Below are 22,501 nucleotides of genomic sequence, written 5' to 3'. Positions count from 1 at the left end.
ACTTGAATTGTGACCTATATGCCAGTGATGTCCAAATTCACATTTCTGGAATCTCGACCTGCACATCCAATGGGAGCTGGACACATCTCCATCTGGAGACTTAAGGTGTAGCTCAAGCTCAGCTTCGCAGCAACAGTTGCTCTTGCTTGTATTGCCCCCAAATCATCTTCATCTTCAACACCACTGTCTATCTAGCAGCTCAAGTCCAAACTCTAAAGAATTCTTCTTTTCCTCGCTCCCCACACCTAACCCAACAGAAAGTTCCACTGGCTCAAATATAGATGTCATATAGACATCCGGGATGGTACATGACAGCCACAGTGGCCTTTGAAGCATGAGTCGGACCACGCCACCTTACTGCTTAAAAGCTTCTGCCTTTCCATCATATTTAAAATCAAATCCAACCTCCTCGAAGGCCCTCCCTGCCCTGCACCCGCCATGCTCACGCCACACAGGCCTCCCTTTTCTTTTCTCACAGGCAAGCTTATTCTCCACTGGGGCCACTGCACCCGTTGTTCCCTCAGTCTGGCTGGCACCCCCCATCACATCTTCGCTTCGGCGGGCCTTCTCTGATGGCCAGCTAGCACAGGCATGCGGTTACTGTACCATCTCTCTCCTTCAGTTCTCCACCCCTCAGTCGTTGCTACGTGATGCTCCCCTGTTCATGTGTTTTTTTGTGTGCTATCACCTGTCTTCCCCCAGTTCAAGTGCAGGTTCCTTCAGAGCAGAGCGCTGACCTGCCTTGCTCTTTGAGGTGCCCACAGCAGGAAGCCCCTTAGGGCCCTAGAGGCCGTGCCCTACACGGCTCCACATCAGGATCTGAAAACCATCTCCTAAGGTGTGCTCCCAAGCCCCAGGGCCTGGCACCAAAAAACACCTGAAAAGTCTTGACTGAATAAATAAATCAGGTTGAATAACATCTAAATCATAAGAAATTCCACATACTTGATTCTGCCTATTTTACAGATGGGAAAACTTATGTAGAAATAAATTTGATATATATATTATTTGAAGAGTCATGATGACAAAAGTTGCTGAGTCACAGAGTTCCATGTTGTCAATATCAATACGGAGCAATGAGATCTCAAAGAACAATCAGAATGGTTAGCAACAATTATGATTTTCTTTTTTTTAAAGATTTTATTTATTTATCTTTAGAGGGGAAGGGAAGGAGAGAAGGAGAGAAACATCAATGTATGGTTGCCTCTCGTGTGTCCCCTGCTGGGAACTGGCCTGCAACCCAGGCACATGCCCTGACTGGGAATCGAACCGTGATACTCTGGTTCGAAGGCCCGCGCTCAATCCACTGAGCTACACCAGCCAGGGCGCAACAATTATGATTTTCATGAGAGTATCATGAAATCCTTATTTCTGAACTGGATGATTATTTTTCATGAAATACCCACTTTATGGCACTGGACTGTGATGTTCGCTGCATGTCACTAGGAATGGCCGGGGAGGTGGAGGGCAGGGTGCATGTTCCCATGTTTCCCAAAGCCTGAACTAGCATCTGCACGTCAGGATTGACTTTCACAGCGAACGGGAACACGCTGTGCCTCATGGCTTTTGTCTAAGACAGCTTTGGCAGTAATTTCTGAATAATTGAAGAACAAAAGGTTTTCAACCCTCACACTTCACTTCTCTCGTTGCACATGCCAACATCACTTTATCTGGAGCCATTATAAAATTTGCCCAACAAGCGAGCCTAACATTTACATTACAAAAAAATGTTTTCAGGAAACATTTGGTGAACACATGCATTTCGTACATTAAATGACATCTTTGCAAATAACAAAATAAATAAGGCTCCACTTAACCCTAGGGATCTGGGGTTTGTTTCATTAATAAGTACTGACTTAAAGAGCAAACTTGAGAGGAACGAATCACCAATTTAATTTTAACCTTTTTAATGACCTGTAACTTTCGAGTACTTCCACTGGAAGATTCCCTTGTTTTGAGACGCTAGGTCTGGCTGGACTGCTGGCTCCGCGTTCCCTGAAAACTCCTCTGCTCCAGGGAGTGATAACGTCAGTGGGACACACACAAAGGCGTGTGCACTTCACACGTGTGCATACTCACACCTTGAGACTAGCGCTGCATCGCCAAGGCCCCGGAGAGGGAAAGAAGCCCCACACCCAGGACACATGTCGGGGAAACTGCCTTCTCCGAGGAATGAATTCATTCACTCATTTTCAAATGGAACTAGTAAGTTCAGGCCTTGACTTCGTACCTAAACAAAGCAAAACGCACCAGAATAATAACACAGGGGTTTCAAACCCTGTGAGTCGAATTGTACATTGTTCCTTTCTAATTTCTTACGGTCTATTTCCAACCTCCCAGAATACAAATATCCAACGGTACCTCAGAGGCCAATACCAATATAAAATACTTGTAAAAACAAGTGAAGAAAAATAATTTTCACTAAATTTAAGTTTTTGTTTCAACTGAAAAACATCACCTCAAGTTTCACATTAATCTACCAGTTTCAATGTGTTAGGTATGTATCAGGCCAATTTTTATAACTGAAACGTTTCCTCCCAATGATGATATTTTTCAAATACTTTCTGTATATAAGTATTAAGTAGTTGGAAAACAGACTATTAGTTTCATGTAATGCCTTGCTCTCCTCCTCAAAGAGGAGTTTAAGGTCGTCCTGACATCAATTTCTGCCATTTTCCTCATGAAAAATGCTCAGGTGTTAACTATCTACCACATCACGCAACTGCGCATGATTCCAATTAGTCCTGAGTGGACGACAAAGTGACAGTTTAACGAGCTTCCATCTGCCAGCCCTTTGAACACAGAATGATATCATCATTTTGCCAATCATTTCTTGCACTTGGCTTCAACCTCTCTGTCACAAAAAATTACCTAAAATATACAAATAAAGACATCAGGGACGACTCTCAGAGAACTGACTGAGTCAGAAATCCAAAAATGACTTTTCAAAGACATCAAGAAAGAAGCGTTATTCACCCAATATTTCCTCAAAGATAATTTCTGTCAACACTCTTAGTAATTACCCCGAGGTCGGGGTGAAGAGGAGAAGCAAGAGCAATATGCTAAAAACAACCGAACGTGTTCTTCCTTATGTCAGTGGGACTGACATTCAGCCTGTGGAGTAATGGTTTATCTCCGGGGTTTTTATATAAAAACTCAATTCACCCGAAACCTTTTCATTTTGACTAAAATAACTCTAGAATTAAGCAAAATTATATCAACATAAATTGTTTTCGAGGATTCTAAAAGAAACACATTTTCTAACTATTCCCTGTATTTCTACTGCGAAAGTCCCCAAGTTTGAACTTACTTGACCTCACTCTGAAAGGTTCTGACTAACTGTTTTCATGTAACCGGACAAAACACCTAAGTTCCCTTAGGGAAAAAATACTAACATTGAAGTCTTTGAGATTTAAAGGTTCATTCCATAAAATGAATGGATCATATGTAATATTGCAAATTAGTATGTGACTCTAACAGACTTTCATCTATAATGAACCATTCACAACATACCATACTCACCAGTACTAAATTCAAATTCCTAAGCAAGTTTTATAGAGACCAGTAGGTCCCACTGACCTAAAAGCTTATTAGATTCTTACTCTGGACTTCTCTTATTTCAGTAGTAATGTGAAAACCTGAAGTGAACCCATTTAAAATCCTATTTTCCATTCTACAAATTCTGAAATTTGTGGGAAAGAAGTCATTTCCAAATAAAATATTAAGAAGTACATATCTATTCAGAGTTTAATTTGCCTCAGAATAGAGGCATGGCCATGGCTTGTGGCTTTGGAGAAAGAGTCATACTATTGGCCAAAATTTGATTTGGATTTACATAGTCTGAGTTATGGGTATCATTATTTTAAATCTAGCAATGTATTAATAACCCAAGATTGCAAATATAGTAGAATCTATGCAGAATAAATAAAATTCAGAGACCACAAGCTTATACATAACAGGCCACTTCCCTAAGTCTCAGCTACATTAACCACTAGTTATGTAACCTGAGGCAATTTACTCATGATGCTTTCTGAATGTTTTTTTTATCAACAAATTGGAAATAAATATGGTCGTCTTCTGACCCATGTAAGAAGGTCAAAACAGAGTTTCCAAATAAGAAATACAATCCTTATAGGTATTGGAAGGACTGAACGGCATAATGCAATGTACAAAGCCTAGCAGAGAGCTTGGTACGTGGGAAGCATAACAATAAATATTTGTTGCTGCTACTGCTGTTAAACATACAAGCATAAAAATTCCGTGTGGTCCGAGGAGGTACTGCTTACTAAAACTGGAACTCAAGCAGCATGATTCAATTACGACTTTGCAGCAACATCAAGTGTGGCAAATCACTGAAAGAAATGCAAATTGTGGAGAGAATCTCAGCACGGGAACAAAGAGTACCAGTGCCTGTCTCCCATGCCAGGCAAAGATTCACGTACAACCCTGTTTCTTTTTTCTCATGTCTACATCTCTCAAAAAATCTAAAATCTTTCTCGAGAGGGGCTGTGAGATAAAGAGCACTGAATTAAGAGTAAGAAGCCCTGGCTTGCTAGTTCTGTGACCTTGGGCAAGAAAATGCCCTTGAACCACAGGTTCTTTATCTGTAAATTAAAAATAACTGGATGTGCTCATCTCTTTAGATTACTTCATCTGACTGTACTGTTGCTGGGCGCCTCGACACCTGATGTGCCTGAAAACCTCCTTGTCTGCTGGAACATGGTGCACACACGGACTGGGGCTCCCTAGCCACCCCCACTCTGCAACACGGCAGTTGCCACCTCATATCCCATCTTTGATATCTCCAGGATAGAATTCTCTTCTTCAAGAACAATATAATATTTCTAAAGAACCCATTAAGTATACTGAGAACAAAAGACAGATTTTAAAGCAATCATTATTAATTGACATTAGGTTGCTAATTCAAAGAAAATACTTTATACATTATTTGGAAGGCTTGTCCTTAAAAAGAATATTCTTTATCTGAAAGTGGACCATGCACCATCGAATGTGGTTTCTATGGTAACTGCCACAGTTAAAAAATATTCATAGGACTAAAGATATACTGTATAATATTTCTACAGATGAATTGAATTCTTAGAGAAATCAATTTATTTGGCTCAGCCTATTTTCGTTGTTTAAAACTTAATATAATTTTCTCCACAATGAGGACCAAGTTGAATTATTTATAACACTTTAATTGTAGCTATATATGCTACCCTCATGCTTATAAGATGAAAATAATTATAGAATTTGAGAATTACGCTGGCAAAAGAAAGCTGGTGACCTACAAAAAATGTAAACTTTACTTGAAAGAGCATCTCCCTATATTTTTCCTAATTACAAACCTAAGAAATAGTATTCTTATACATAGTAATATATATATAGTGATATATCAATACAATACATATCAAATTAATATGTAATAACATTAGACACACCACTATTGAACACTAGTTGAAAAATGAGATCTTTCTATCAATGTGTCCATATCAAAATGGAGAAGGACTTTGATCCTATTTGAGAAATTTTGTATGATCTATGGTTTTGATGTCAGAAAAACAGTATTTCCAACATAGGCTTTTTAATGTGGCTTAGTTAGGGAACCCTCTATATTTTAAAGGTACACAGGAAGTTCTTCGGCTATCTTAATAGTATGCACTCAGATAATGCTATGAAACTTCACCTAAAAAAAGTAAATTTAAAATTGTAATGTGGGGTTTTACCACAATTCCATTATTTGTGAAAAAATAAAGTGAATTGTTCAAAACATTTTCTCACAAACTCTTCTAATGTCTGACATTAAACATATATGAGAAAGGTAAAGGGATTAAGCAACAAAAAAACCCTCATAAACACAGACAATAGTGCGGTGATTACCAGAGGGCAGGGGAGTGGGGGCAGATGGGAAGGGTATAAGGGCATAGATGGTAATGGAAGGAGACTTGACTTGGGGTGGTGAGCACGTGATACAGTGTGCAGATGACGTGTTACAGAGCTGTACACTTAAAACCTGTATGGTTTTATTAACCAATGTCATCCCAATAAATTCAATAAAACATGGAATAAAAAACATGTGAATTGCAGCAAAACCCACTTAATACTTAAAACTCCTCTTCCCTCTAATACAAATACCACAAGGTGTTGGGGGATGAGTATCAAAGTGTGGTGTGTACACAGCTGGAAGACCACTGTGATGTGAGTGCGCGTGTTACTAGGGAGGGGAAGGGAGCACAGAGCAGGCTTGTGGTAACAGCAACAGCCTTACTACACTAGGGAGACGTAGTGTGCGCAGTTTGCTTTGTCCAAGCCATCAGTCCAGCTTGACCCAAAGAAGTAAAAATTTTTACTACCTGAAAACACGATATTAGTGAATAAATATTGATGATAAAATACTATTTTGGTTTTGTAAGTAGGATGTGAACTATTTTAGTACAAGTACAAATATCCTATATAGCTGGACCAAATTACCACTTGATTTTACATTGCCTACCGTTTTCCATACTACACATTCAGAAAACAAGAGGATCAGATGCGAGAGAGAGAACAAATACACTTGGAAATTAGCACTAGGGCATTAACTTTAAAACTATTTCCAATATCAGCCATATTCCTAATTTTTACTTCCTGAAGACATTCTGTAAGGGTTTCTGGGACAGTCATGTAATGATAGTACCAAAATTTGCTAGGCTTGTGACTTAAAATAAGCTTTCTTTCCATTTATAGTATCTACAAAATTGGATCTTTCAAAGCAGTTGTGTTTTTTTGATGTTGAGAATAACTGAATTCCCAATAAATTAAAATAAAATTTTGGCACATGAAAATAAAAACTGCTAATTATATTTTAAAACATAATTAAGGAACCTAAGATTTTTCCCACCAGATTTAATTTCCAAATATTTTAACACACAGAGAACACAATCAGTTATTTTGGTCAATGTCCTTTATATCAAGTCCGATGTCAAAAATTACTCACAAAATCAATAACCATGAAAAACAACAACAACATGAACTGGTATAATTTTTTAGTAGATAATAATAATCACACATTTTATCATATTTCCCTCTTTGCTATGGCTTCCAGGCATAGAACGAAAACTTCTACTTAACCAAAACATTTATTAAAGTATAGATTTTCTGATGTGCCAAATGTCATTCACTGCTTAATTATTATTTCCAGTTATATTTTACCTGTTTGAGCATGTATTTATTATAAAATGTTGCCTCTCAAATCCTTTCTGAAAGTAGTTGGCAGGTAAAGAAGTTAAAATCATGTGTTTTCAAAAGAAAAATGCTTCCCCCCAAAAGCCCAAAGACCACGCAGGTTTAACAACAATGTTCAGAATACAAGTCTTGTTAAATCTGTCCTTAGGCAGTCTTTGAAGAATGATAGCCAGGCCTAATCCACTGCACGCACCCACACTGAGCTTATTAATGGAGATTTTTATCTTGTGTCCAGATCCCCAAATTCATGGACAATAATGTTGTTGAGATATAATTTTAAAAATTAAAACTGTTTCACCACATATGTCTTTTTTGGAAAATTTTCTGGTAATATAAGAGAGGAAGATGGGATTTCTGGAAAGCCCACATTTTAGAATCAGTGATAGGTGCAGCCTCTTACTGTGAATCAATATGGCAAAATTAAGATGATCTATTTATCATGCAAAAATTGTTCATACTAGAATCAATTCTCAGTTTAGGAAATCAGTGAAGGCATTGAGATGGCAATGTTAGGCAAGGGCCGTATTACTACATTCAAATTCTAACTTTCACGGATTTTCCAATGACAACCTGCAAATCTGTTGTGTCTAATTTACATTAATCTGATGGTGGTTCACTGTTGTTGCTTTGGTCACCTGACCCTCAATCTGTGTGTACCTCAACAGGTCACTTACACAGCTGTCCTAAGATGGTGACACCATCTCTGGGGTGGATCACAACAGTTCTCTGTAACAGTCTCATGCACACCACTCACTGCAGAAACAAACTAAACGATCACACAGTCTCTAAGTGGTTCAGGGTCCTAAAAGAACAACTAAGAGATCAAGGACCCCAGGTCCTGTTTTTCTCTCCATTCAAAGGGGTAAATTGCAGAAATTCTCTTACTACGTTGCAGTTCGATAGCAAAACAAGAATTACATGCAGAACTACCATGGTATAAGAAGCTTTACTAGAAAAATCATCAGGGAAATATAAATTCTCTGTATTATGATGGACTGAATCAATCAAAGCCTTCTTTAAAATAATTTCAATATGGAGGATTTGGCAAATGAGAAATATCTGATAATAAGGTGGTGAATTTCCACATATCTTTATATCTACTGATCTGCATGCTTTTTCTTAAACATTATGACCTTAAGGAGATACCAGACTAAATGCCTGGTATGAGGGTGGTAAATTTAATGTGCACTTTAGCAAATGACACCAGAAATATGCTACCATTGAAAATCAAGGTATTATGACAGAAATATAGTATGTGCATAGAACAATTAGCTGAATGCACCAAATAAAATGAGAGAAATGGTTAACTGCCCTAGTTGTGTTTTTATATCTCACCATTTCTATATAAAACAGAAGTTACTTGAATAACAACTAAGCACAACCAAACTATAATAATTATACAGCATATTCACCAAGAAAGACTTCCTGGTTGATATACGATTCACCCTACGGTAGGTAACTATACTTTATAATAATGATTTTATTATCCATATACAATATATTACCCATTTAGAAAGGCCAAAAGAATACTGTGTATTTAGCATACAATTTTTAGTATATTGCATGCATTCAAGAATCTGATGGAAGAAAAGCAGCAAACAAAGGCATAGTATCCAAAACAGCTATTTCACTGGTCTTCTTTGGTTAAGTATTTCACCTGGTCCTTCCCACAAAATGGCCTCCTTTGCTAAACGGAAGCAGCCAAACATAAGCTGAAAATCAAATCTCTCCAGAACCCACACAAAAAAATTATACAATCCAATATTTAAGATACTTGTGTTTGTTCTGCATCAAATCACAAAACAGTCATTTGAAAAAAACATCTATTTTTAAAAGTATATTCCCACTTTGTTTTTTTGGAAACTGTGAATGGAATTCAGGACTTAGAAGGTATCATACATTAGATTAATTAGAACACAATCAAAAAAGGATATATTTAGAAAATTTAGGACTTACCTGAATGAAACTTTGAAACAACAGCCTCAATGAATAACCAAAATAAATACAAAATATTTCCATTTAGGTATACATAAGATTTTTAAATATATAACTTAATGATAATCTCTTTAAAAATATCTTCTCTAGAATTAACTAAGTATGTAGTTTACACAGGAAGTCATTTCCCTTTGGATCAAGAATGCTCTCAGCCTGCTGTGCCACTGTCTACTACATTCCCACGCAGCAATTCCAATTGTTCCAAAACAGACTCAAATGATGAGAAATATAATCCTGTGCTACAGCATGTGAAGAAGCTATATGGTCCTCATACTTAATGTTTCAATTAGAAGGAATTTCATTAACAACTGATTATATGTCCCTGTGGCTTAATTACATATAACAACTCTAAAATTTCCTCTTTGTTATCATTGGGTGAACCGCACCCTACATAGGGCAGATACGACATAGCCAGTATCACAAAGATGTCCTCTAATTTTGGCCTCCACTTGCGTTGGCTGTCTACAACAGCACTGAAATAATAGTTAGTTATATAAATTAATGGATTTTATTGTATCAGTTATTTCATTCTACTAGGTAAACAGACACTACACCGACTTACAACTCAAACATCGTATCATAGAAGACAATGGGAGACTTAGCATCATCTTTGAAGGAGAAATTAAGTTTGAAATTATTCTCAATAAATTGCATGGCTAACAATCAAAAGACCAGCATTGATTTTACAAAAGCTCTAATGAGGCTGGAGGCAAAAATATAACACACGCTGATTTCATAGGGACCACTGACTAATTCCGGTACTATGGGTACTATACTGAGACTACCTTCTTAGTCATCAAGCCCCAGAAAAATGAAAAATAAGTTTCCTATAAATGTATATTATTGACCAAAAAAACCCCACGCTAATTATATCTATATTGCCCAGTCATTATCTGAAAGTAAAAGACTCAAGGTCAAATGAAAAATAAGCAGTAACTCCCATTCTTTGCTTTACCGCCTCCCACTCTTTACTCAAGAAATTAACATCTACTTAGTCTGTAGTATTTTCATATTTAGGTAATTATAAAATTGTTTACATACATATTAAAACAAATAAAATATTTATTTCAATGTTTAAAGTTATATTACTTGGGGAGGTAGAATAATTAGGAAAAAGCTTGTGTGTGATGTGAATAATAAGGTTAGATTTCAATGGTAATGAGAGTTATCGAAACCCAGTGTGTTATATGGTTTTATTAGAAAAGAAAATATCTTGCTATTGTTATCAAATGCTCTTCAATTTCTCTTTAGCAAGATTTCACAAGAGACCTCTTCAAGAATGCATTAAAGGTCTCTAATTATATACAGGGTGGGCAAAAGTAGATTTATAGTTGTGAATATGCGAAACAGAGTTTATTTCTGTATTATTATTAATTAATTATTGTACTATTTTCCATACAAACTGTAAACCTACTTTTGCCCCACCCTGTATAACCTAAAGAATGTATTGTACTACCAAGATACACACTCAATAAGATGTTTTTTCATCTGAAATTTATAAAGATAATTTTCCATGCTGACAGTGCACATTTCATCCATAAGTTTGAAGAGCCAAATACTACCGCAGCTGGGGGTTATTCTGCCAAATGGCTTCCAACAGGGACCACGGAGATGGAGGCTAGGAGGCATGCGTGTGTGTGTAGGAAAAAGCAACAGACCTGATGGGAACTAGCCCTTCGCTGGAGTCATTTTTATCAATTACCATCTGAGTGATCTAATCAAACATAGAGACTAATGAAAAAAGCAACACTAGGAAGCAAAAGCAAATATTAAAACAGCTGCTTGATTACCTACAGAGATGAAAACAAAAAGCAAGGAGTGAGGCTGATATATTTCATAGGGATTTGCTAAGGCTGAGGGGAGGGGTAAGGGGGCAGATACCTTTAAAAAATCCATCATGAAAGGAACTGAGACAAGATTATAAAAAAGGGGCCAAGTTATAGCACACCATGGGATTTTTAATCTGGCTACCTGTGGTTTCTGTAGTTAAAGCCTTATTCATGCCTCAAACGAGGGGGGGGTGAGGGAAGAAAACAGAAAAATCACATTTATATGTCAGTTTTGCAAATGATCAAACAGCGTGCATCAACAAGAATAATAAGAAGACATTAAACGCTGATGACTTTTTAAAAAGACACCCGTTTTATCAAATATTATTGATAATTACCTGTGAATCTCGTTTCTTGAACTCTTGAATTTGATTTTCGTGCTCCATATTGGCAGCGCGAAGCTGTTTTTCCAGGTTTTCAATTTCCCGTTCATGGTCTCGGACTAGGCTATCCTTCTCTGCGTTATGCTGCTGTAATAGGTGCGTCTTCTCCTGTTCATGCTCCAGCTTCAGCTCTACTATCTGATTGGACAATGAGGAGGACAGTTCATCAACAGAACATCCTTGTCGTCATGACAACTCATGGACAGCTTAATTTTTCTATAATTTATCCAAGTTGAAAATTTTATTTTTGCGTCATTATTACCTCACCCTTGAATACTCTCATTTTGGGGGGAGGGGTACCTCAATCTCCAAATATTCGAGACAGTTGGGCATATTCAATTAATCCTTCTGCAATCTGTTGACACAAATGCCTGAACATTGAAAAAAATATGCCGAATGTTAGGTATTTCCCCTCCAAGAATTAGGGTATTACTGATCAACAATGGTTATAAATGGTTAATAGTCAGTACGCTTTGCTTTTTGCTTAAATATATACACGGACAAGCAGCAATTAAATCGGTCAGGTTTTTTATGATTTTCAAATGAAAGAACGGAGGTAAATATGCATCTGGATTATTGTATATACAGTTGTCTTTTCAAAAATAAAATGATAAATTTCAAAGCTCTATTATCTCGTTGTCAGCTACGGTACACCAACACAAACAGATGTTATGTGTTCCAGAAGGGCACCTGCTGTGCTGCAAGCTTGCGCCATGATTTCATAAAAAGCATTCTATTCTCAGGATCCTTTCCCAGTCCACTCCACACTGGAGACTGTGACCTTGGCCAGTCTTAGCCTCTCCCTGCAAGACTGAATGGCAGCCGGAGACCAAGGGCCTGGTTGCCGCAGCTTTGATACTAATCCTCCCAGACTGTGCACAATGGCACCCTACCTGGCCTGCAAACTATAGCCAGCCAGGCTGTCTTTGAAGCAGGTGATGAATAGGGGACCGCAGGAAGCCAGCTTCCCCAGTGAACTCCAGGCCACACAGCTGCTAAGAACAGTCACTTGGATTTTTCTTCAGTTTTGGTGGATTTCAGGGGAAAAAACTGCTGTTATCTAGAATACGTTGTGTTATTTTCGGCGTGAGAATCCATCTTCAAAAAAGCTAACAGTAGGAGCCTGCTCCAAATCGATCTTGTTTCGTGCAATGAATCACCAGACTACCTTATCTTAAAGCTATAGCATTCATTTCTCCAGGCATGCCAGCTCTATTAAATTTCAGAAGTTACCTTCTTTTGAGATTAAAAATTCTCATCCTCTATTAACCAATAAGAATCAAAACACAAATTAAATTTGATTTTAATTTAGACAGAGGTTTCAAAATTCTTCTATTGTGAGTTTTCTTAGAGAACTGGGAAATCAACAATAAATTTCTGATCACACATACATTTATTATATTATTTAGAAGAAAGAGAAGTATACTAACTCTTGCATATATATGCTTGCCAGAACAAAATTATCTATAATACAATAAAATTTATTTTGCATCTAAGAATAAATGTGTTCTAGTGAACTCATGTTTATTTAAAATGTAGGAATCTTTCTTCCACATTATTCTACCGTTGGTAACATATAGGAAAAATAACAATTTTCTCCTTAAACACTATATAAGGTAGAAAAGAGAAGTTTTCTTTGATTATTTAAAATAAATTCACATGCTTTATTCTGTGCTCCATACAACTACAATGTTAATTCCAACAAGAGAATTGAAAAATGTGTTGATGTTACTGCATTTTTTCCAGTCAACCAACTGTATGAATTATTGAGTTAGAATATCTTTAGTTCTCAGACACATTATCATTTCTACTCAGTGTCATGCTATTAAGCATCATTATAACAAAGTTTAACATTTTACTGAAAATCATTCAAGTATACAACACACTGGAAGGAAATAGAGGGAGGTGGAAAGTTCCACTGAAATCTCAAAAAGCCTCAGAAAAACTGGGAGAACAGGTGTGGTTTAACATTGATAGAATGCAAAATATTTTACAATATTCTAAGGAAAAATAACCAATGAACCTATAAGTAAGGCAGAAGAATTACAGATTTTTTCCCCTAGAAAAAGATCGGTGACCATAAGCCGCTGTGAGGTCATTAGTAATGGTGCCCCCTTGCTCTAGGCTCTGGGAATAATGCAGGATCAGAGTAACTTTCTCCATCACTGGAAGAGTTCTTTCTGACAGACTGACCAATGATCCTGTCCATCTTCAAATCTGAGTTTATTCATTTTAACAAGTCAGGAACAAATGCAATAGATGAAGGAATTTCAAGCCTAAACACAGATGTTCATAAACTACCATTAGTTTGTTGTTTTGTCAGGGCCTGTTACTCAGGGATGCTAATTTAAATACAAAAATCTCAAGGTTGCTGGAACCTTTTAAAGTGAAGTAGCTTGGGCTTGTCTCCTTGATCCAGTACTGCTTGGCCAACTTCTAGATATTATAAGCCCTTTCTGGTCTTTGCCTAGGTGTGTCTTCTCCTGTTAAATAGTAGAGTCCAGGAGAAAAACCCAAATGTTCTGGAAAAATCTTGATGATGGATTCATAACCACAGCGGACATCCCGAAGGTGGATCTACATTTAAATACAAGGTTTTACTTATTCCTAGACCCATGTGCATAAGTAAATATTAAAATAATTCTTGGATTTTCCAGTTTGGTCCCTTACAGATAGGTGGTCACATCTCACAGGTAGACAGGAAGTAGCATATCCTCCTTATACTGGTTTACTAGACACTTTTGGCTGATGGACAATAATTTGCTATGGAGTTAATGCTGACCAGGAGGTGGTAAATCATGGAAAATTTAGAGGATGTAAAAGTAGACAGCATCCACAGGGATGAATGTTTGAGTGGTCAACATAGTCTCAAAGTCAAGGTGGTCCCGAACCTATAATACAAGGTCTGTCTGGAAAAAGTCCAACCAAAAGTCCAACTGACAGTCCAAAAGACTGTCAGTGAGATTCAGGAAAATACAATGGGCAACTGATGGTGGCTGGGAGGACTCTGTGAAGTCCCAAGGTGCCTACTTTGAAGGGGACTGAGCTGTCATTGTCCTATGTACAAAGTTTCTTGTATCCTGTATCTTCAATAGAGGTCTCTATTTTTCATAGTACCTGGATGGATACTTTCTGGACAGATTTTGTATATGCTACAGGGAAAATACTTTCTGATAATACTTTCCGATACTTAGGATGTATCATTACCAAGAAACCTGCTTAATTAAGGCTACGTAAAGATAGCCTTGTAATGTAGAAGGAAAGCTTCAAGGACAGGAGAACATACCACAGGCCCTGAGAGAGACCAAGGAAGAACGGTTAGAAACCCAAGTCTCTAGGGGTCTTGGAATGTATATTTTAAGTCCTGGCAACTAGTTTATAGTAGAATTAGTGCCAGCAAATACAGCCTGAACACCTCTCAATAATCTTATACAGGAAAAGACAAAGGGAATGAAGTAAGTCGTTGCTTCTCAGTACACAACACATGAAAGACCAACACATACCCAATAACATGTCAGAAATTATAAAACCAGGAACATAAGTTACAGAAGTGCTAGAATACACCTAACACATTAAAAAGGAGAAGTTATGTTGCCAAATACCAACTAAAATAACCTCAAATGTAATCAAACCATAAAATCTACATTCTACAGGCCTTGGAATAATGGGTTAAAGACCTAGTTGAATACAAATATGAAAGCTGAAGAGCTTGGAGTGATTTAGAGGCTGCCTACTACAGCATTAATCTTGACCAGGAATCTTCCCTGCAGCACTCTGGTCATCAGTCACTGCCCTGTTGCTGGACTGGTTTTGGAAATAAAGAACTAATTGTAGTCCAAGGCAGCCTGTGCTTCATACTGGACACACCTGGCATTGGAACTCCCAGGTAGACAGCAGAGGAAGCTAAAAATTATAAATAAAAAAAGTTAAAAACAAAACAAGAGAACATTTACTGGCAGCGACCTAACAAGGAAAAGGGATTATCATCTTGGCCATAAATTTCAAAAGGTGGTAGTTGAGGGAAGAAAGAGGAGATTCTTGTCAAGGCACGTGTATAAAGGACACATGGACAAAGCCAAAGTGGGGTGGGATTGAGGGTGGGAGGTGAGGATGGCTGCGGTGGGCGGGACTAACGGGGGGGTATGGAGACAACTGTACTTGAACAAGAAAAAAAAGAAAGAGGAGATTCTGACATGGCTTGGTGAGACCTTACTACTCTGTTCCCAACCCCCAGAGGTGGAACTGCTGAGATAAAACAATGCTGGGGAATATTCTCTAATACCCCACCCAGTTTTGGAGAGAAATAGACTGAAGATCAATGATTCCCTTTTCCCTGTTTTGCCCGGGTCAGGAGTGGGAGGCTAACTGCATGGGAGAGAAATGGCGGCTGGAAAGAGATGAATAAAACTGAGAAGTGAAAAACTGTGGCTTATTCTCCCTGATAGAAGCATGGGCTTCAAAGCTCCCTTAAAAAAGAAAAAAAAAGAAAACCCTTCCAATGCAGAGCACGAACCCTGGTGTAGGACATTAATAAAATGTTGAAAGAGCAGATACTAGTTTCTCTAACAAAACTTGCTCAGAGTTCCAGTTAAGTTCTCCTCCTCCATCCTCATCATAATCTCAACCTATAGAAACATAAATGCATGGGAAAAATACAATAAAGATTTAATTAGTAAGAAAAAAGTAAAGTAAATGCAACAAAATATCCATGCCCTCACAATAAAACTCAGAGGAAAACAGGCTGAAAATAAAGAAAGAAAAGGAATCAAAGAGAGTTCATGCATATTATACTAAAACAATTAATAGATTTGGGCAGAGCTGCCCACATTAAGCCCAAGCAAGAGAAGGAAAAAAATATCGAGACAACTGTAAATTTATAATATCAGGGGGCAAAAGAATTGAACACAAAAGGGGGAGAAAAGAAGAAAGGTTGGCCCAGCATTCTGGAGAGGAGGAAAACATATCTTAAAAAACAGAAACAATTACAGTGAAAGAATAACTTGCTAAGAACATGAGTGCAATTAAAAAGACCTTAAAGACAAAAAAGATAAAGTAACCAATCAAGGATTAAAATAACTCCACCACAAAATTAATTCTAAAGTAGAAACAGTAATGAACTGAATAAACATGCTGCAAATCTAATTACTGACAAGACCTGGCATAATCATAGTAAAGGCCCATGGCGACAAAGAGAAGATAACAGAGGGAGAGGAAATAGAAAAAGAAAATCCATGTATACATAACTCTCTCAAAAAATTTCTCTGAAATGAATGAACAGATGGATGTGTGAATCAAAGAAATACACTGTATACCAAGAAAAAGTGATTCAGGTTGAGGAAAAGAATGGCTCAAGTATACTACAATTAAACTCAAACACTGAAAAACTCAAAGACTATAAAAGCGCAACTCCTCTTGAAAACCAAAAACTCTTGATGAAATTCAGGCAACCAGGAGATAACTAAAGAATCTGTATGAAGATTCTTCAATTATGAAGAATAATAATTAGTTGCCACAAGACAGTGAAACAATGCATATAAAACTTTACAGAAGAAAAAGATAACCAGAAAATTATATTCCCAGCCAAGCTATCCTTCAAAAATATAGTGATTCTCAACCATGCCAAAATACAGTGAATCAACAATTATATGCTTTCTTGAAAAAAAACAACCAATTTAATGCTGATATATTACCAGTCACAGAGGAATCAAAGAACTCAGATATTGAGAAGATGTGCTAAAAGTCCTTGTGGAGGGCATGTAAGTGATTTAGTAAAGAACTAACTATGTAACTGTGAAGCTTACGGCTATAGAACAAAATATAAATGCTACAAACTGTCACACTATATAAATAACACTGTAATTGACAAACAGAATGGCAGAAGTGGGTGGGAGGAAGTGTAAGCATGTCAATTTAATTTTTTTTTACTGTGGGGTAAACTAATGCTCTCAAAACTGAACCATAAAATCTGAAAATAACTCTAACTTCAATGTATTTGTAATATTTATTTCTTACTACTCTAAGAAATAATCTCTTATAAAGAAACATTTTCGAACTTCTGGCCAAGATGGAGGCATAGGTGGAAACACTGCACCTTCTCACACAACCAAGTTTAAAGACAACAAAGTTTTAGTAACAAAAATGCAGCCAAAACACAGAAAATTGAACTGTATGGAAGTCGGAAAACAACGAACCGTTCAGCCAGACCGGTAAGAGGGGCGGAGTCAGCGGTGGAGCGGGGTCAGGTAGGAAAGATCGGCTGACTGACCCAGGAGTGCAGGTGGCGGGTGGTGGATCCCAGGTGGCGGGTGGTGGATCCCAGATGTGGGGTGGCAATGGGCGAACCCAGTGGGGGCACAAGGCGGCAGGCTGACCTTGGTCACACATTCACACGCAGATAAACCAGGCCAAGGAGTGAGCAGTGAGACAGACCGCTCAGGCTAGGGCCCCAGCGATGGGAATTAGAGCCTGAAAGCACCAATTGGAAATACTTTTGGGGTCAAGGTGCTGGGAGAGGCTTCCAGGCTCACAGAGAGTTTGCTGGAGAGACCCACAGGGTCCTGGAGGGTGCACAGGCCCACACACCCTGGAGCCGGCATCAAGGGGGCCTGGTTTGCTTGCAGAAAGCAGCAGAGGGGACTGAAATCAGAGAGAGAGTAGAACAAACGCCATTGCCCCTCTCTGACCCCGCACCCACATATAGCATCAGAACCCAGCAATTGGGTCGCCCCACCCTTGTGAACACCTAAGGCTCTGCCCCTCATACATAACAGGCGCGAACAGACCAAAATATTATGGCTCAAAACAGCTCAAAGCTCCAGAGCCAATAATTCTAAGCGACCAAGAGATAGCCAAACTTTCAGATGCACAGTTCAAAACACTGGTCATCAGGATGCTCACAGAACTGGTTGATTTTAGTTACAAATTAGAGGAACAAATGAAGGCTAAACTAATTGAAATGAAGGGAAATGCACAGGAAACCAATAGTGATGGAAAGAAAACTGGGACTCAAATCAAGGGAGTGGACCAGAAGGAAGAAAAAAACAACCAAGCAGAAAAGAATGAAGAAATAAGAATTCAAAAAAATGAGAGGCTTAGGAACCTCCAGGACATCTTTAAATGTTCCAACATCTGAATTATAGGGGTTCCAAAAGGGGAAGAGGAACAGCCACAAGTGGAAAACTTAGTTGAACAAATAATAAAGGAGAACCCTCTCAATCTGGCAAAAGAAATAGACTTCCAGGAAATCCAGGAAGCTCAGAGAGTCCCAAAGAAGTTGGACCCAAGAAGGAACACACCAAGGCACATCATAACTACATTAGCCAAGATTAAAATGAAGGAGAGAATCCTAGAAGCAGCAAGAGATAAGGGGACAGTCACCTACAAAGGAGTTCCCATCAGACTGTCAGCGGATTTCTCAAAAGAGACCTTACAGGCAAGAAGGGGCTGGAAAGAAGTATTCCAAGTCATGAAATCCAAAGACCTACGGCCAAAATTGCTCTATCCAGCAAAACTTTCATTTAGAATGGAAGGGCAGATAAAGTGCTTCTCAGATAAGGTCAAATTCAAGGACTTCATCATCACCAAGCCCTTACTATATGAAATGTTAAAGGGACTTATATAAGCAAAAGAAGATGAAAAATATGAACAGTGAAAAGACAGCAAACTCACAGTTAGTAACAACCACACCTAAAACAAAAGCAAACCAAGAGGACAGCTAGATCGGGAGTGGAACCATAAAAATGAGGAACACATGGAGGGTTAGCAACAGGGGAGTGGGAGGAGGAGAAGGGGGGAGAAGGTACAGAGAATAATTAGCATAGATGGTAGGCAGAAAATAGACAGCGGGAGAGCAAGAATACTATGGGAAATACAGAATCTAAAGAACTTGTGACACATGGACATAAACAAAATGGGGGGAATGGCGGGGGAGGGGTGTGCCGGGTGGAGGGGAATGAATGAGGGGAAGTAGGACAACTGTAATGGCATAATCAATAAAATATACTTTTAAAAAACATTTTCTAAATTTCAGAAATTTCTTCAGTTCCTCTATTTTCTTTACTTGAGTTGATTTCAAATAACATTAAATATTTTAGTAAGTGGCAAATACAGCATGATCCTGTTTCTAAACATCTGTTTCTGAAAATTATCCTTTTATTTATTTATCTATCTCACAGAAATTTCTGAAATGATGGTCTATATGATTAACAATAGTCTTTCTAAAGGATAAGATTTTAGTAAAATTTTTGCTTTTCTCATTGTGTGAGTTTACCATGTCGAATGGCGATAGCTCCCTTTGGGGAAATATCTTTATCGAGGGGCAAGGTCTCCCTTCAAACACATGGGTTTGGGTCTGTGAACCATGAACTTAGATCTGGACACTTGAAGGATGGCTTTCCAATGAAGCGGACAACTGTTGGAAGTTCCCTTGTCGGCTGTTGACTGGGTTCTCGATGCTGCACAGTTAGTACTCTCATGGGTTGCTGTCTATCTCATCCGTCAGAACCCCATGCTGTACTCATCGTCACTACAGATTTCTGAGGAGCAGGACACCATGCTAACCTTCCGTCTGCCAGCCACCTGAAAGGAGGCAGCCCAGTTTCATGGTAGCCCCTCCTATGGTGAGGCCCTGGCATGTAAAGGGAGCTGCCACACGGCTATTCAATGACATTGGTGTCCCTACCGTCAGTGCATTCCTCAGTACCTTAGGTGGAGGCGGTATCATTTAGGCCTCCTGAGTCCAAAGTAACAAAATCGTTCTAATACCACTCTTTCCTGAGAATCTTGACCTCAATGCTCTGCCAAGGCAGCTCTGACCTTTCCACCTTGAATCAATTTGACTAGAGGAGTAGGGAAGCTCACTACCTAGTACAGACACAAACTATAGTAAACATGCTGCATTTTTTAAAAAGAGGTGAAGATCAGTTCAATGTTGTGAACAATTATATACATCAGACTAAGAACAGTTTAGGGGCAGCCATTGAACGTGTTAGCTTTAACGTGTTAGCCATTGAACCACAAGAACTGTTCCATAGGGCTTGCTGGACAACACTTCCACAGTGTGTGACATCCCATCTGAGGGCTCCGTGCAAACAAGCTTTGCTTCTTGTACACTGCAGTGCTACTTTTACGTCACTCCTATGCCTCATGGCATTTAGACCCATACTGACAGACCAGTGTGTCACCCGCTGGTTTCTCCACATAAGAGGGACAGACTGAGATCATCAGGTCATGTCTCTGAGCAGTTTCCCACTTGTATTTGCAAAATAGCACATTTGAAATGTTAGCAAATTCTCTAGGGCTCCAGAAATTTAGCTCCAGTGGGACAAAGTCGATTGTTAGTGCCATTTCACCAAACCGATTTTGTGGCCTTACTAAAAGATGTTGGAATCTTTTTTTAAAATTGCAGTTACATGAAGTAAAATGTGCTATTAGACATCACATTTCACAAGAGGTAAAGACGCCCTTAACGATAAACTTAGGGACATACACAACTGCTTTGAAACTTTGGAGTCAGAGAAGAAATACAGAAAATACCTGCATTTGGTGCAGAAAATACCACAGTACAGTCTGATGTTTGAACAACTTCTTAGTAAAAACAGGCACACAGACACAAAAAAGAAAAGTCGGCAGCGTATCAAGAGCAGAAATGGAATTTGTGGTCTAGGGGTGGCCAGGTGGCTCCAGGATTAGACATTTGCTGCAACGCGAAGAGCCGTTCGTGGAATCTGTCAATTAACAGTTCGATTTAGTCAGGCAAGTTCTCTTTACCTAAAGGGTTAATATTACTGAGCTAACTGCCGTTAGAAATGGAACCTGGGCCTGCCAGCATAGATCACTTCTTCATCCCTTTCCCTCTCGAGTCAACTGTTAACAGCTCGGAACGCACCCCTGCAGAAGCTCCGGGCACACCGAGGGCTGAAGGCTGGGAGCGTAACAGGGATTCTGAAGGAAAGCTGAGAGATGCTGGCTGTGCAAAAGTGAGTACCGTTCTCTGTGGTTTCCTTTCCCATTTAGCACTTCAAAACACCTGGCACCTGCAGGTGATGAGTGACAATAATTACCCTGAGCTTTTAAAACTTTTTGAAAATTTTTCTATATTTTCTGGGGTTTTATCTGCCAGATCTCTATTAAAACACCCAGGAAGGATTCAGACAGTCAAATGCTTCAAGAAGTTTTTTCCTCATGGTTTAATGATGGTTCACACATGCCACTCAAATTGAGAAAATTCATTACTTAAAATATGCCCTCTTAGACAGAGTTCAACATTTTTGGTAAAAACATGTCTTGCCTGCATATTTTAATTTTAATTTATTTTACTTTAGGTTCGTTTCTCTAAAACATATTCAGTTTGCCTTAATCTAGTACATCACTGCTTTTGAATGAATATGAAATATAAAAATCATCCAAGTTTCCCAGCTAGTATGGAATTTGGAAGCACAAAGAGATCAACCTGCTTATAACCTCCTCCAATATATGGATTATATCTTTCCTTTCCTTTTACTTTCCTGACATCACCTACTATAACATTTCACAATTATCCATAATTTTGAGTGGAAAAGGTGGCATTCTGGTGCAATCAATAAATAGAATCTGAAGGAATCAGAAGACAGTGACTCCATCTTGCTTGCCACCAAGTTGGCTTGTCCACCTGCACAGTTTCTGTCCTTGTGATGACTCCAATGGCTGGCCTAAGGTGTGTCCTTCCATCTGCATGGATTCCAGTCCCTCTCGCCACATTAAGTGTGATCGTCCCACAATTACCCTATCACTCTCCGCATCATCCACACTTTCTTCTCCACTGGATCACCCTCCTCAACAAACAAGCACGTTTTTACTGTATCTCATTTTTAAAAACTTCCCCTGCATTACCTACCCTTTTGCCTACCATCCCATTTTTTCTGCTCCCCTTTCTTTCAAAATTCCTCTAAAGTGTTGCTCACGTCCCATTCTCTCTTCACCCACATTGCTCAGACTTCAGTTCTCCTCTTCTACTGGTCTTGCGGAGGGAGCTAAAGATCTTGCCAAAACCGATGGTCAGTTTGTAGCCTCCATCTAACTCCCGCCTCAGCA

At 38.6% G+C, this 22,501-nt stretch overlaps 1 protein-coding gene across 2 annotated transcripts in view; it reads right to left on the bottom strand.

The window, feature by feature from the left end:
• The window catches only part of CEP112 (centrosomal protein 112), a 340,946-nt gene that overhangs the window by 166,814 nt on the left and 151,631 nt on the right, over positions 1 to 22,501 (bottom strand). For both annotated transcript variants that reach the window (XM_037070013.1, XM_037070012.1), the window contains exon 20: positions 11,387 to 11,569. In XM_037070013.1, coding sequence (XP_036925908.1) covers positions 11,387 to 11,569 — 183 coding nt within the window. The remainder of the gene's footprint in view (positions 1 to 11,386; positions 11,570 to 22,501) is intronic.

The sequence above is a fragment of the Sturnira hondurensis genome, unplaced genomic scaffold, assembly GCF_014824575.4.
Source record: "Sturnira hondurensis isolate 20B ecotype Veracruz unplaced genomic scaffold, ASM1482457v3 Scaffold0018728, whole genome shotgun sequence".
NCBI classification, from domain to species: Eukaryota; Metazoa; Chordata; class Mammalia; order Chiroptera; family Phyllostomidae; genus Sturnira; species Sturnira hondurensis.
Note: the sequence above shows the minus strand (reverse complement) of the source record. Positions and strands in the feature narration are given on the sequence as shown.